Raw genomic sequence first — 11302 nt, forward strand, 5'->3', positions numbered from 1 at the left:
TTCTCTAGCTAGGATCACAAAGAGTACCACAAAATCATCCACGGTACTAAACCGTTTCTGCTCACATTCTTCAAGGTTGTGAAGATATAATCTTTCTCGTTACTTGCATCTTCCTAGATTAGATATTGCCTCTTGCTAGATTGGATCTTAGTTTTATTCATATCTTGTATAATTTTTTGTTTTCTGTGCCGCAAATCTCATCAGTACGTGGTATCAGAGCTAGATGTATCCGTATATGCTTTGTAGGATTATTACAACACATTAATTTATGGGCATTGATTTTCTTGTTGCTACCCCACCAACGTGTACTGATTGGTTCTGCGGAATAGTAATGCAGCCACTCGAAACAATCTTACAGTCTTCGAATTGAGACCATTTTTGTGCTTGACATGAAATTTGTACTGCATATGAGCTAGCGGGTATATGTTTCTCTTACTATAATTGAAAACACGTTTGCAAAATGGGCTTGTAAAAATTAATAAGCAACTTGCATTATGAAGGTTGTGGTTTTTATGTGTAGGTAAGAACATTTCATTTGCAAACAATAGAAGCCACATAAAAACTTACAAACAATAAGGTAGAGTCTAACTTGTTTTTGCAGGACATATGATGTGGTATGGCTAAGATGTGATGTGATATATGTAATGTATGAGATTATCATGTGTTATAATATTTGTCACGACCCGCATGTCGATGAGTAAATTAACCGAGAGGAGCCATATGATTGTCACTTTTATTGTATGATCCACATGTCAATCTTAAACGTAATTACTTTACTTTACCGTTGTGAGTTAGATATGGTTGTAGTTGCAATATGAAAACAGTACATAAGCCAATGATTTAGCCCATTATTTCCACACTCCTTTCGGTTTCATGCAAGTTGTGTGTACAAGAGACTGGAGAGTACAACATCGGGAACGTATGTGGTGCAAATGCACTAGTTCGTGGAAATTTGAAATTTTCAGATATGGACCACTAGATTGCACACCAACGGCTAGATCATGAACAACCACCCCACCTCCGTCCATTTCAAAATTAGGTACCCAAATATTTTCTCCGTCACATTCTTAGTTCTTTTCTCTCTGCCACTCGCGCAAAGTCATACACGGCAGCCCAACGCAACGAATCAGATCTGGAGCGCCACATTTGGAGGCTCTAGCTACCACCGTCACTGGTGCTAGATCTGGTACCCCAAACGCTCGGTCCCGACGAATCCATCCATTGATGCGCTTGTAGCCACGCCAGTTTTTGTCCAATTTAGGTTACAGATATGTGCATCTCTTTTCCCTTCTATTTGCATTTTTGTCTGAGTTGAGTTTGATCCGATCCGTGGGTTCATTCTGTCATGAGTATTTCGGTTCAATTATTTTTTTGTTTGAAATGGTCAAACGGTGAATGAAGCTCTATTTTGTTTGGTGATCTTGATATTCAAAAAATGTCAAATGAATCATGATTTTAATCTTAAGTTTCATGCTCTATGCAATTTGGCTGTTCTCGATCCTCGATTCCAGATCCAGCTCATGGCAATACCATGATCAACCCGTCCGACACCTAAAACGTGACGGAGGGGGTATCTTAGCTCCAGGGTTTTTCTGCACAAAATGGGTGGCGGAGTAAATGCGAGATCTGGCCGTCCGTACACGATCTAGTGGTTCATAACTAAATTTTTTAGATTTTCAGGAACAAGTCCATTTTCACCTGATATGCTCCCGCTGACAAATGGGCTAGAGCATGAGCCCTGGGACACACCTACCAGCAAGCAAGTTGTTGCCACACAATAACAAGAACAATATCCCGCGTGTCCGCGTCGTTTACCAGTCGTCGCCCCACTCCTCCCCTCCAACCTCAAGTCGTCGGTCTTGTCTCGGCGGCCTCTCCCTCTCCCTCTCCCTCCGGTGTGGTCTCCATCCCGCACACGGTTTCCACCTGCCCGCCCGAAGATCCGATCAAACCCAAGGCATAAATTTCTTATCCTGCTCTCTCGGGCGCCTCCTTCCTCGCCATTTCCGCGTCAACTTTCCCCCTTGATCCTCCTTGGTTAAGTGGGTTCTTGTGCGGCGGAGCATTCGGCGTGCGGCGGCGGCGAGCTCTTTTCCTCCGGTGAGTCCTCGCTCCCTTCCTCCTTGCAGCTCCCGCGTGACTGGGTCTCCACGCTTTAGCTTGCTTCCGTCGCAGCGTCGCGTGATTCTGAAATGAAACTCGATATGTACTAGACTTCCTAAAGCCCAAGTTTTGTTGATATCAGTAGCAGGGGATCCCTGCAGGCTGTAGGGTTTGCTAATTGGCTATGCTTGTTGTAGCTCGTGATCGATTCTCAGCTATTGGCTATGCTTGTTGTAGCTCGTGATCCATTGTCAGCGCACAAATGGCTAAATATTTCTCTCAGTCTCTCTCATGGCTTGCTAGTTCGGTCGGTCGGTACAATTCTGTCTGCATAGCGTGATTTTGTCTTGTTTGCACGCATTGTCCAGTAAGGTTCCTTCTTGCTATAAATATATGCAGAGACTCGTGTGTCTTTTGTTGGACTCCATATGAATGGATGTTTTGGGCTGGCATATGCCAATTTTCCTTTCCCGGACAAGCAGACAGCTTTGATGATTAAATATTTGGCGCCTTTGGTTTATTCAGTTGATAGGGTAGAATAACAGGCCTTGTACAATTGAACTTTTTTAGAGACTAGTTGGACAATTATTATTACAATGATGATAAACATATGTTCTATTCATCTTGATTTGCGTTTTGAGTGCACCTGGAGCAGATGAGTAGCACTTTTTTCTGGCTGAACGGTGTGTGCTCCGAAGATCAATTTTAGTTAATTGCCTACTGAAGTTGTGTAGCCTCACAAGTTACAATCGCTCTTCCTGTAGCTATTCTTTTAGTCATTCGTTCATCCTAATTCGTACTAAATTAAATTTCTTACGCTTTTGCTGTTTGCATTGTACTATCAGAAGAGAAAAGAGGACACCTTTTGCTCTAAAGTGACTGAGGTTTGGGCTTTGGAGAAATTATTTGGAGAACCCATGCTCTGAAGTGAGATATATTTGGACAACTTTGGCTCTGAAGTGAGATAAGTCTGGAGGCAATTTTTCTACCCAGAAATGTGCTAATCTGGGACATCAAATAAAAATGAGGACATCGAAATCCTTTATAGGAGGATTGGAGAGATAACGTGATGGTAACTACTACAACTACCGGAATGTTTCTTGTGTGTTTTGATGCCTTGTGCCCCTGTTTTGGCTCGAAAAGGAATGATGGAAGTGAAGATCCTGTTCTTTCAAAAGAGACAAATTCATGTAAGTGGGAATGACGAATTTTCATTCATGGGTGATGAAACCTGTTAACACACTCAAGAAATGCCTAACTTGTGTGTTCGGATGAAATTGCGTATAAACTACATTTCCAACCATTTGACATTTTTACCCTTATTTTTGCAGTTAGGTCTTCTGAAATGAGGTCAATGTCTGACAGAATTCCCGGCAGCCCTCTTCGAGTACCTGCAAGTCCATCTAGATTTTCACTATCTTCACAGCCAAGTAGAAATGATCCCCTAAACCTAAGTCTTGAACAAGTTATTAAATTGACACGTAACTTTTCGCCGGCATTGATGATTGGAGAAAGTTACTTCGGAAAGGCCTACAGAGCGGAGCTGCAAGATGGCTTTTTTGTAGCTATTAAAAGGGCAAGAAAGGTACTAGCTTATTTTTTCGGCAGTACAAGAGGCTTACATAAGTACAATGACTAAACTATGGTCATATATTTGGTTGATTTAATTTCACGCTATCAGGTTTAATTAGATAAGACACTTCATAGTGTTTAGAAGTCCTATTTGGTTGGAACTTTTTTAGATCATTTGATGAGCCATTTTGTAGCTATTAAAAGGGCAAGAAAGGTAGTTTTCTTTTTTTCGCCAGTACAAAAGAGATCTGCATAAGTACAATGACTTTTTTAGTGAAAACTCAAAAGACTTTTTGTGTTTCATTTCATTGAAAAGATAGAGTTTTACAATCCTCCTAGGAGGCATGGTACAACAGAGTTACAGGTATTTGTGGACATCCCAGGTTGATGGCATGACTACCAGTAGACCTTTGGCGCCAGCCCTGGCCCAAAGGGCAGCCTCATCTTTGATTCTTTAATTCCACACTACCAGGTTTAATTAGACAAGACACTTCATAATGTTTAGAAGTCCTATTTGCCTGGACCTTTTCTAGACCGTTTGCTGAGATTAGCATCTATTGTTTGCTCTCTTTTGAGTGGAATCAACAAAGAGCAACACAGTGGCTAATGCAGGTTTATTTAGACCCAGTTGTCAATCCATATGTGTGTAGATTGAGAAGAATCACAGGGTGATGCATCAATAAAGCATGCGTTCGCGTTGCATTCTTTGTTCCAGTAGTTGTGGACAATTGTTACATATTTTGTGTAAGCCTGTGCTCATTAGTTGGACTTCCGTTTTTTCTGTGCAATCCCGATACTTGATAAACATTGGGTACCTTCACTTCTCTTACTCCAGTTTAAATTGTGATTCTGATAGGGGTTTTGTTTTTCCTTCCAGGAACATTTCGCTTCTTTACATGCAGAGTTCAAAAATGAAATTGCCCTGCTAAAGAAGATTGAACACAGGAATTTGGTACAGTTACTTGGTTATATTGACAAAGGGAATGAACGAATTGTCATTACTGAGTTTGTTTCAAATGGCACTCTTAGGGATCATTTGGATGGTATGCTGCAAACCATAATGCTACTTTGTTCTATTCCGTCCCTAAATGAATAGTAACAGATTTAGATAATCTTTCAGGACACCATGGGCTAATATTGGGCTTCAGTCAGCGGCTTGAAATAGCCATAGATGTTGCCCACGGATTAACTTATCTGCATCTATATGCTGGTACACCTCTGCCTACATGTTTTCATCTGTTGAGCATTTAACAGTTCAATAAACAGTAATTAAAAAGTCCAATTTTACATTATGATCCAAGTAAGTCACACAGTTTAGTAATTGGCCACAGCAGTAACGAAACACATTAAGTAGTAATATTCTAACTGCACTAAAGGTTGATCCTTTGGATCATAACTTCTTGAGTACTTGTTATCTGCACAAAATGCAGGAATAGAAAAAACGTAGGATTAGTATCATGCCATCTTGAACGCTATAGGATTGAAAGGATGTTTGATTGATCATAGAAAATTACTCCCAGGAGGTTGGAGTCAGTGGAAATTTCCTACGAAATGTAGTGCAGATGAATCCCTAGAAAGATGTGAATTGATTGAAATTCTATGAATCAAAAAACCCACATAGGAAAAAATCCTAAGGATTAAAGAGGCCCTTATTTGGGATTTTTTGGCCCTTTATTGATATGTAAAGCGTTTTTATTAAGTGAGCCTATTTTTTTAAAATAACATGCAAAAGTATTTCACGTATTTTCATTTAAAAGCAAGTACAATAGTTATGGTTTGAGGTTATGCTCATTAAGGACAACACTCCTCATGACATGCACACAATCCTAATTCGCACACATGACCTAGATTTTAAGTTAAGTAAGTCACAAGGATCAGCTATGTGACTTGATTTCTTCTGTGTCTTCCAAATAAGGAAAGATCCGAACTAACTCCACGGATAGGCAACTTTTTTTTTGCAATATTTTTGTTCTTAGTATTTTAGTGAAATGGTGTGGATCTATAGCTAAGCAGAGAGATTATATTTGATCATTCCTGCTGGCAATTTGCATATGTCTTCTCTTAAATTATGTTGCAATGTTATGCTTTTTAGAGAAACCCATAATACACCGGGATGTGAAGTCATCAAACATTCTACTAACTGAGGGCTTCAGGGCGAAAGTAGCCGACTTCGGATTTGCAAGAACTGGTTCTTCAGAGCAGTCAGAGATACAGACTGACGTGAAAGGAACGGCTGGCTATGTAGATCCAGAGTATCTACGGACAAACTATCTGACAGTCAAGAGTGATGTGTACTCTTACGGTATGTTGCTCCTGGAAATCCTTTCAGGCCGTCGTCCTATTGAGGTGAAAAGGCCAAGAGAAAAGATTACTGTGCGATGGGTGCGTTTGCTCTCCTATTCTTGTGTTCACATCATTTCAGTCGTTGGCATCTTGTCTAATATTTTTATCAGCTAAAGTAGTTTAGCTTTGTTATGAATTGGGTAATGTTGGTCAAGGTCTCCCTCTAGTACTACTCAGTTGACATGAGTAAACCGATTTAGAAGAACCTTGGCACTCTGCAGAAGCCAGGCTTTAAACATGGGTTTCTTGAGCATCAGTGTCTCTACCCAAGGATTTGACAAACACAAATAGAAATGAAGTACTCAATGGCAATACAGTGTCAGAGAGAACTTCAGAAGATAATATAAGAATTCGTTCTTTAATCCTTTGTTTGGTTCAATTCATTGCACCCTCATGCTCATGTATACTTCTGTTTGTTCTTTCGTGTGGGCATGTGATGTGCTTATATATACCTGTGTATGATGATGGACAATGTGATATTTTGTTACAAGTTGATCCATACTATGTCGAATGTTAGATATTTATCTGGAACTCATTATAAATGTACTCGGAATAGTTCCATGAAATTGAAAACACACATGAGTAGTCATTAGGCTATTTATCCCATCTGAGTGTCGTAATGCTTTTGATGCAGGCATTCGAGAAATATAACCGAGGGGATATTCAGGAAATAATGGATCCAATGCTAACCGAATCAGTAAACGAAGATATACTGACAAAGATTTTTGATGTAATGTTCCAATGTGTTGCTCCTACTCGTGCTGACAGGCCACAGATGAAGGAAGTTGTCGAGAAACTCTGGAAGATCCGAAGGGATTACGCGAAGACCCAAAGCAGAGGAGAAGTTAACCTTTAAACCATCTGGTACTGGGTTACATGCCTACAGTCTGCTGCCTTTTATTTTTACAGCTGAACTCAGTTCTTGTTAAGGCTGAACATTGGCGCTCATTTTTGCGATTACGGAACAGCTGAAATCTGTACAGGGTTGCAACACTATTGATGTATACTATTGTATATCTAGGTGTATTCATGTTTAAGCGATAAATGTAGTGTACACCCCTAGAATTGACGATTTCTGTGGATGGCTGTTAGCCAGTTCAACGTTTTCAGTGATATGTGCCCTCAAGGAAGTGCAATGGTATTAGACCACAGTACAGCTTTTGTGCGTGATCCTTGAAACTTGCAGGACTTTTTTTTTTTTTTTTTTTTTTGCGAAACAAACTTGCAGGACTTTGAAAAGGGGGTGTTGCACACCCAGGAACTTAACAATGCCAATTCACAGTAGGTAAATCTGCGACATCAACTCTTCATTTCTTCAAAGAATGGTTCAAATATAACAAGGTTACATCTGAGTAGGCATCTTCTACTTGCCTAAAGACTTGTAAGAACCCTCTAGTTTACAGAGAAACTGACCAAAAAATAGAAACTGGCCAAAAAATATCACATGGAGCTCAGGTTCTGGTTTCTTCGGTTCTGTTATCACTTATCAATAAGCTGGGGCGGCCATGCTTAACCTTTGTGTTTGTGGCAGCTACTGAACACTGGAGCTTACCTCTTGTCAAGCTCCTCAATCTAACCTACCAAATAAACCTTTGTGTTCCCGTCTCATGCTCCCAGTGGAATGGTTTGAACAGAAACATCACCAAAGTACACAAATCAGCAGCAGTATAGGCAGACCCTAAAGCAAGCAATCTGCAATTACCAATTACTGGGGAATTGAGAACCACTATGACCAACGGGATTGTGTAGTACCGAAATTCAACCAACGGAGCAGGCACAAGAACTAGGGCAACTGCGAAAACAAAGGACAACACCCAAACCCTTGTCTGTGATTTTCCTGCAAGATACAGAAAAAAAGGAAGAATCATTGTTTATTATACTTTTTCAAAAATAGCCAGCATCTTCTGAATTTAAAGGACAAAGTTTACCTAAGATGTTGATAACTGAAAACCATGAGTACACATAAATTGGAATCAAAATGTATTTCATCATCCAATGAGCTTGGATGACCTTCCTCCAGATATAGAAGGTGTAGTGTCTATTGTCAGCAAGAAGATACGGATGGGCAATACTGCACCAAAACATAGAAGAGGAAAATGGAATTAATGATGATGACATATATTTGACTGCTATTCTATTTCGGCACCTAAAGTGCAAGAATTCCAAACGAAAGTTTCTGTGCAGTTGCTTGCCATGTAGTTTCAGTTTTAATTTTAGCAAAATGGTGAGCCGGCACTATCACAAACCTCTATGCTTTCTGGTTTTAACAGTTTTATACTTGGAGCAAACTAAACACAGAAGAGGTGTTCAGATAACATACCTGAAGAAATGTACGGCCACGAAGCTTAAACCAAGAGCCACCAGCATTGCCAGAGAACTAGACGTTTTGTTCTTAGCACACCAACGGAATAACTCTGACACTCGTCTGGGAGTAAAATGCAAGGGTAGGAGGGCAGCAGCTGACACTAGACCGAAGTACAAAAACTGCGCAAAATGTGGTGAAACAACATGAGCTTCCTTAGCACCTGCGTCACACAAAGCAAGGGATCATGATTAGCAAACTATAAATTCCTTAATGACCTGCTAAGCCCAATGAAATACGCAAAATAATGAGCAGCTAAACGTAAAGATTTACCTAGTACTATGCCACCGTTCCAGAATATAAATGCTACAAATACCACCAGAACTATTGCAAATGGTGTAAAATTCAATAAAACTTTAGACTTCGAATTCCATAACTTGAAGCTGATATCCAATACTTCCTCGATAAAACCTGCATATTACTCATAATGTTGGATATGGTGTAAAAAGGATGGCAGGCAAAAATGGAGATCAGATGATCTTGCTAGAATTTTCACCTTTGAACAAATGGTCATTTATCATATTCAGAATTATACCACATATAAACGACAAGGTTTCTAGTGCTTAAATAAAGTAAAAAAAATCAAGCATATCATAAAAATAATTGTTTTACATGTCACAATCTTTGGAAGAAAATTTAAATTATTTTGCAAATTGCAACACTGATTGCAAAACGATATTAAGCATGTCATTTAACAAATCCAAAAGGGGAGCGGAAAGCATGCAGTAGAATATGAAAATTCTTTAGGGCATACTTACTGATATGCAAATTAGTAGATCCAGAAACAACTCTACTCTGACTTATGGAACTATTAGTTCGCCGTCTTCTCAAACCTGGAGCACTGGCTGTGTTATCCCTGTCTAACACTTCTGTGCTTGACTTATCAGTTAATCTACTGTTCTTGTGAGACACATAGTCACTAACGGGAAGATCTTGCACATATGTAATGGCACCATTGGCAGCAAAAAATAACATCCATATTATATTAGTCTGCCGGAAAAGTATTGAGATGGCACCAAACTGCAGGCAAAAAGGAATACACTTATTCATAATTGCAGGATGTATATAATAAAAGACTGTGAAGTACATTAAGGAGCTATCAAGTACACTATGGATAATTGTTACAAATGTGTGACTGGTTACAAATCAACAAGCTAAAAGATTCTGGTGTGAACACAACAAATAAACAACAATGTATTTGTTCCCACAAAACGCGAGTTTATCTCACCAAAATCTATGAAGCACTTGGTTCAAATACTCACCATTGCACTAACCCAAAACCGTTTCTTCAAGCAGAACAGGTACATCGCAAGAACTGCGGCCAATGATGCAACATCAGTATAATAGAGAAAGGTAAAGAACCAGTGAACAGGATACAACGCTACAAGGATAGCATAGGCAGTTGCCTTCGTCTTGCCGATCCCTGGCTTGATACACAGAAGCAGGTCATAGACAAGAACACCACAGACCATTGCCATCATAACATTAGTCGACCGGAGAAGTGCTGTGGTGCAAAGTGGGTCAAATGCCTCTGCTACCTTAATAGCCCATGCACCCGGGAACAAAGAAGCAAGATATGCTAGGGAAATGTAGTACCTACAAAATTGCAGAGAGCGGTCCATCACAAGGCAAATTTGAGGCTGATGCAACGAGGAGTTGTGGAAACTCACAGGCCAGGAGGGGTGGTGATCATGGGATCCCACACTAAGAATTCTCCGCGGCAATAGCGCTGCGCCTGGGGAACATGGAAGATCTCATCCTAAATGGAAAAGTGAAGTGGTAGTGAATATGTTATCATGCTTTATTTGGTAGAATTTGATGATATCAACACTGTCAGAAAGAGAATAGAGCAAATTAGACAAAGGAAGAAAGCTTGAACATCCTGCAAAAGCTCTAACTTGCCCTTGCCGAAATTTCAATTTCTGGAGAGCTCCAACTTGTAGATAGCTATAACTCATGAAACTCCTATACAAACCAGACACTAATGCTGTCACATGAAAAAAGATAGTTCACACATCTATGCAAATGCTCCACCAATCTCCTTTTTGTATAAGCAAATATGGGGCCAGGAAATTCCATTGCAATTGCAGACCCGATTTCTAACGCATGAAGATACTTAAATTACGTCAGGCATCTACATCGCCCCGACACTAGTTTGCTACTCCGCACTGTACATCACCAACATCTAAAGCAAGTGACATGACTAGCTCCAAAGCTTGGCATCGTATCTGACTAGTTGAGAAGTAACCGGGGAAGATGGCTCACCATGTAGGGATCAGGAACGACGGAGTTGACCAAAGCGGCTACGGGGACCGCCCACGCGGCCACCGCGGCGGCGACGGCCAGCCTCCCCATCCCCCGAGACGGGACTCTCAACTTCGGAAAACCCCACTTCAGATCCAGCTCAGCGCTCAGGACTCAGGATCACAGCGCTCATCACACGAATCCTCGAGAGGTTGTCAGTCGTCAGAGGCAATACGGATGGCAGAACGGCACGGCGCTGCGTCGGGAGCGGGTTCGCCGGCGATGCGATAAGCTTCTACGCTGCCTGCAGGTGCCGGCGTCTCGCCGGAGGTCTCGGCTTCTCGGGCTAAACTGGCGGCACTTTGGGCCAATGTACGTAACTTGGCGGCCCATTAGTGCAATTGTCAACTCACCAGCCCGGCAGCCCCCAACTCACTAGACCAGAGTTCGTTCGTTGCGGCGAGATCTCCCCCTGTGGCGCCGATCTCTCGCCAGCACGAAGACGCCGGCGGGCGGCCCCGGCGACCGGAGAATCAGGGGTCTTCCACCCCCCCCCACCCCGTGAGCATCCCGTACTCTCCTCCTCCATCTCGAGTTAATTTAATCAGCAGCAGTGAGCGGATACAAGAGAAAGAAAGCTTTATTTCGTTTTAGTTTGGGGTAGTTTCTTTGTGCGGT

At 41.2% G+C, this 11302-nt stretch overlaps 2 protein-coding genes across 4 annotated transcripts; one reads left to right on the forward strand and one right to left on the reverse strand.

Moving 5' to 3' along the window:
- Window positions 1-1828: 1828 nt before the first annotated feature.
- LOC127335465 (calmodulin-binding receptor-like cytoplasmic kinase 3) lies at window positions 1829-7188 on the forward strand. The gene is made up of 7 exons (XM_051362119.2): window positions 1829-2100; window positions 2949-3293; window positions 3435-3688; window positions 4553-4718; window positions 4796-4885; window positions 5768-6057; window positions 6653-7188. Exons 2-7 carry the CDS (start codon window positions 3173-3175, stop codon window positions 6872-6874), a joined length of 1143 nt encoding a protein of 380 aa, XP_051218079.1. The 5' UTR covers window positions 1829-2100; window positions 2949-3172; the 3' UTR covers window positions 6875-7188.
- A 112-nt stretch (window positions 7189-7300) lies between these two features.
- On the reverse strand, window positions 7301-11002 carry LOC127335464 (dol-P-Glc:Glc(2)Man(9)GlcNAc(2)-PP-Dol alpha-1,2-glucosyltransferase). Of its 3 annotated transcripts, none has more exons than XM_051362115.2 (8): window positions 10646-11000; window positions 10051-10139; window positions 9643-9976; window positions 9139-9400; window positions 8654-8791; window positions 8339-8543; window positions 7947-8089; window positions 7301-7855 (listed from the first exon to the last, which is right to left on the reverse strand). In XM_051362115.2, the coding sequence occupies exons 1-8, from the start codon at window positions 10733-10735 to the stop codon at window positions 7596-7598; spliced, it is 1521 nt and encodes a 506-aa protein (XP_051218075.1). In that variant the 5' UTR covers window positions 10736-11000; the 3' UTR covers window positions 7301-7595. The 3 variants fall into 3 exon arrangements, with proteins under 3 accessions (XP_051218075.1, XP_051218077.1, XP_051218076.1); XM_051362117.2 differs by having other exon boundaries at window positions 9643-9918; window positions 10646-10660; XM_051362116.2 differs by lacking the exon at window positions 8654-8791 and having other exon boundaries at window positions 10646-11002.
- Between the last annotated feature and the right edge of the window lie 300 nt (window positions 11003-11302).

The sequence above is a fragment of the Lolium perenne genome, chromosome 2 (assembly GCF_019359855.2).
Source record: "Lolium perenne isolate Kyuss_39 chromosome 2, Kyuss_2.0, whole genome shotgun sequence".
In the NCBI taxonomy this organism is placed as follows: domain Eukaryota; kingdom Viridiplantae; phylum Streptophyta; class Magnoliopsida; order Poales; family Poaceae; genus Lolium; species Lolium perenne.

Excerpts from the sequence above, each read along its gene's own strand:
- LOC127335465 (XM_051362119.2), top strand. The coding sequence starts at position 3,173 with ATGGTAACTACTACAACTACCGGAATGTTTCTTGTGTGTTTTGATGCC. Across the intron at positions 3,294-3,434 it reads TTCAAAAGAGACAAATTCAT|TTAGGTCTTCTGAAATGAGG; the intron begins GTAAGTGGGAAT and ends TTATTTTTGCAG. Across the intron at positions 4,719-4,795 it reads TCTTAGGGATCATTTGGATG|GACACCATGGGCTAATATTG; the intron begins GTATGCTGCAAA and ends ATAATCTTTCAG.
- LOC127335464 (XM_051362115.2), bottom strand. The coding sequence starts at position 10,735 with ATGGGGAGGCTGGCCGTCGCCGCCGCGGTGGCCGCGTGGGCGGTCCCC. Across the intron at positions 10,140-10,645 it reads TCGTTCCTGATCCCTACATG|GATGAGATCTTCCATGTTCC; the intron begins GTGAGCCATCTT and ends TTTTCCATTTAG. Across the intron at positions 8,544-8,653 it reads GAACGGTGGCATAGTACTAG|GTGCTAAGGAAGCTCATGTT; the intron begins GTAAATCTTTAC and ends TGTGTGACGCAG.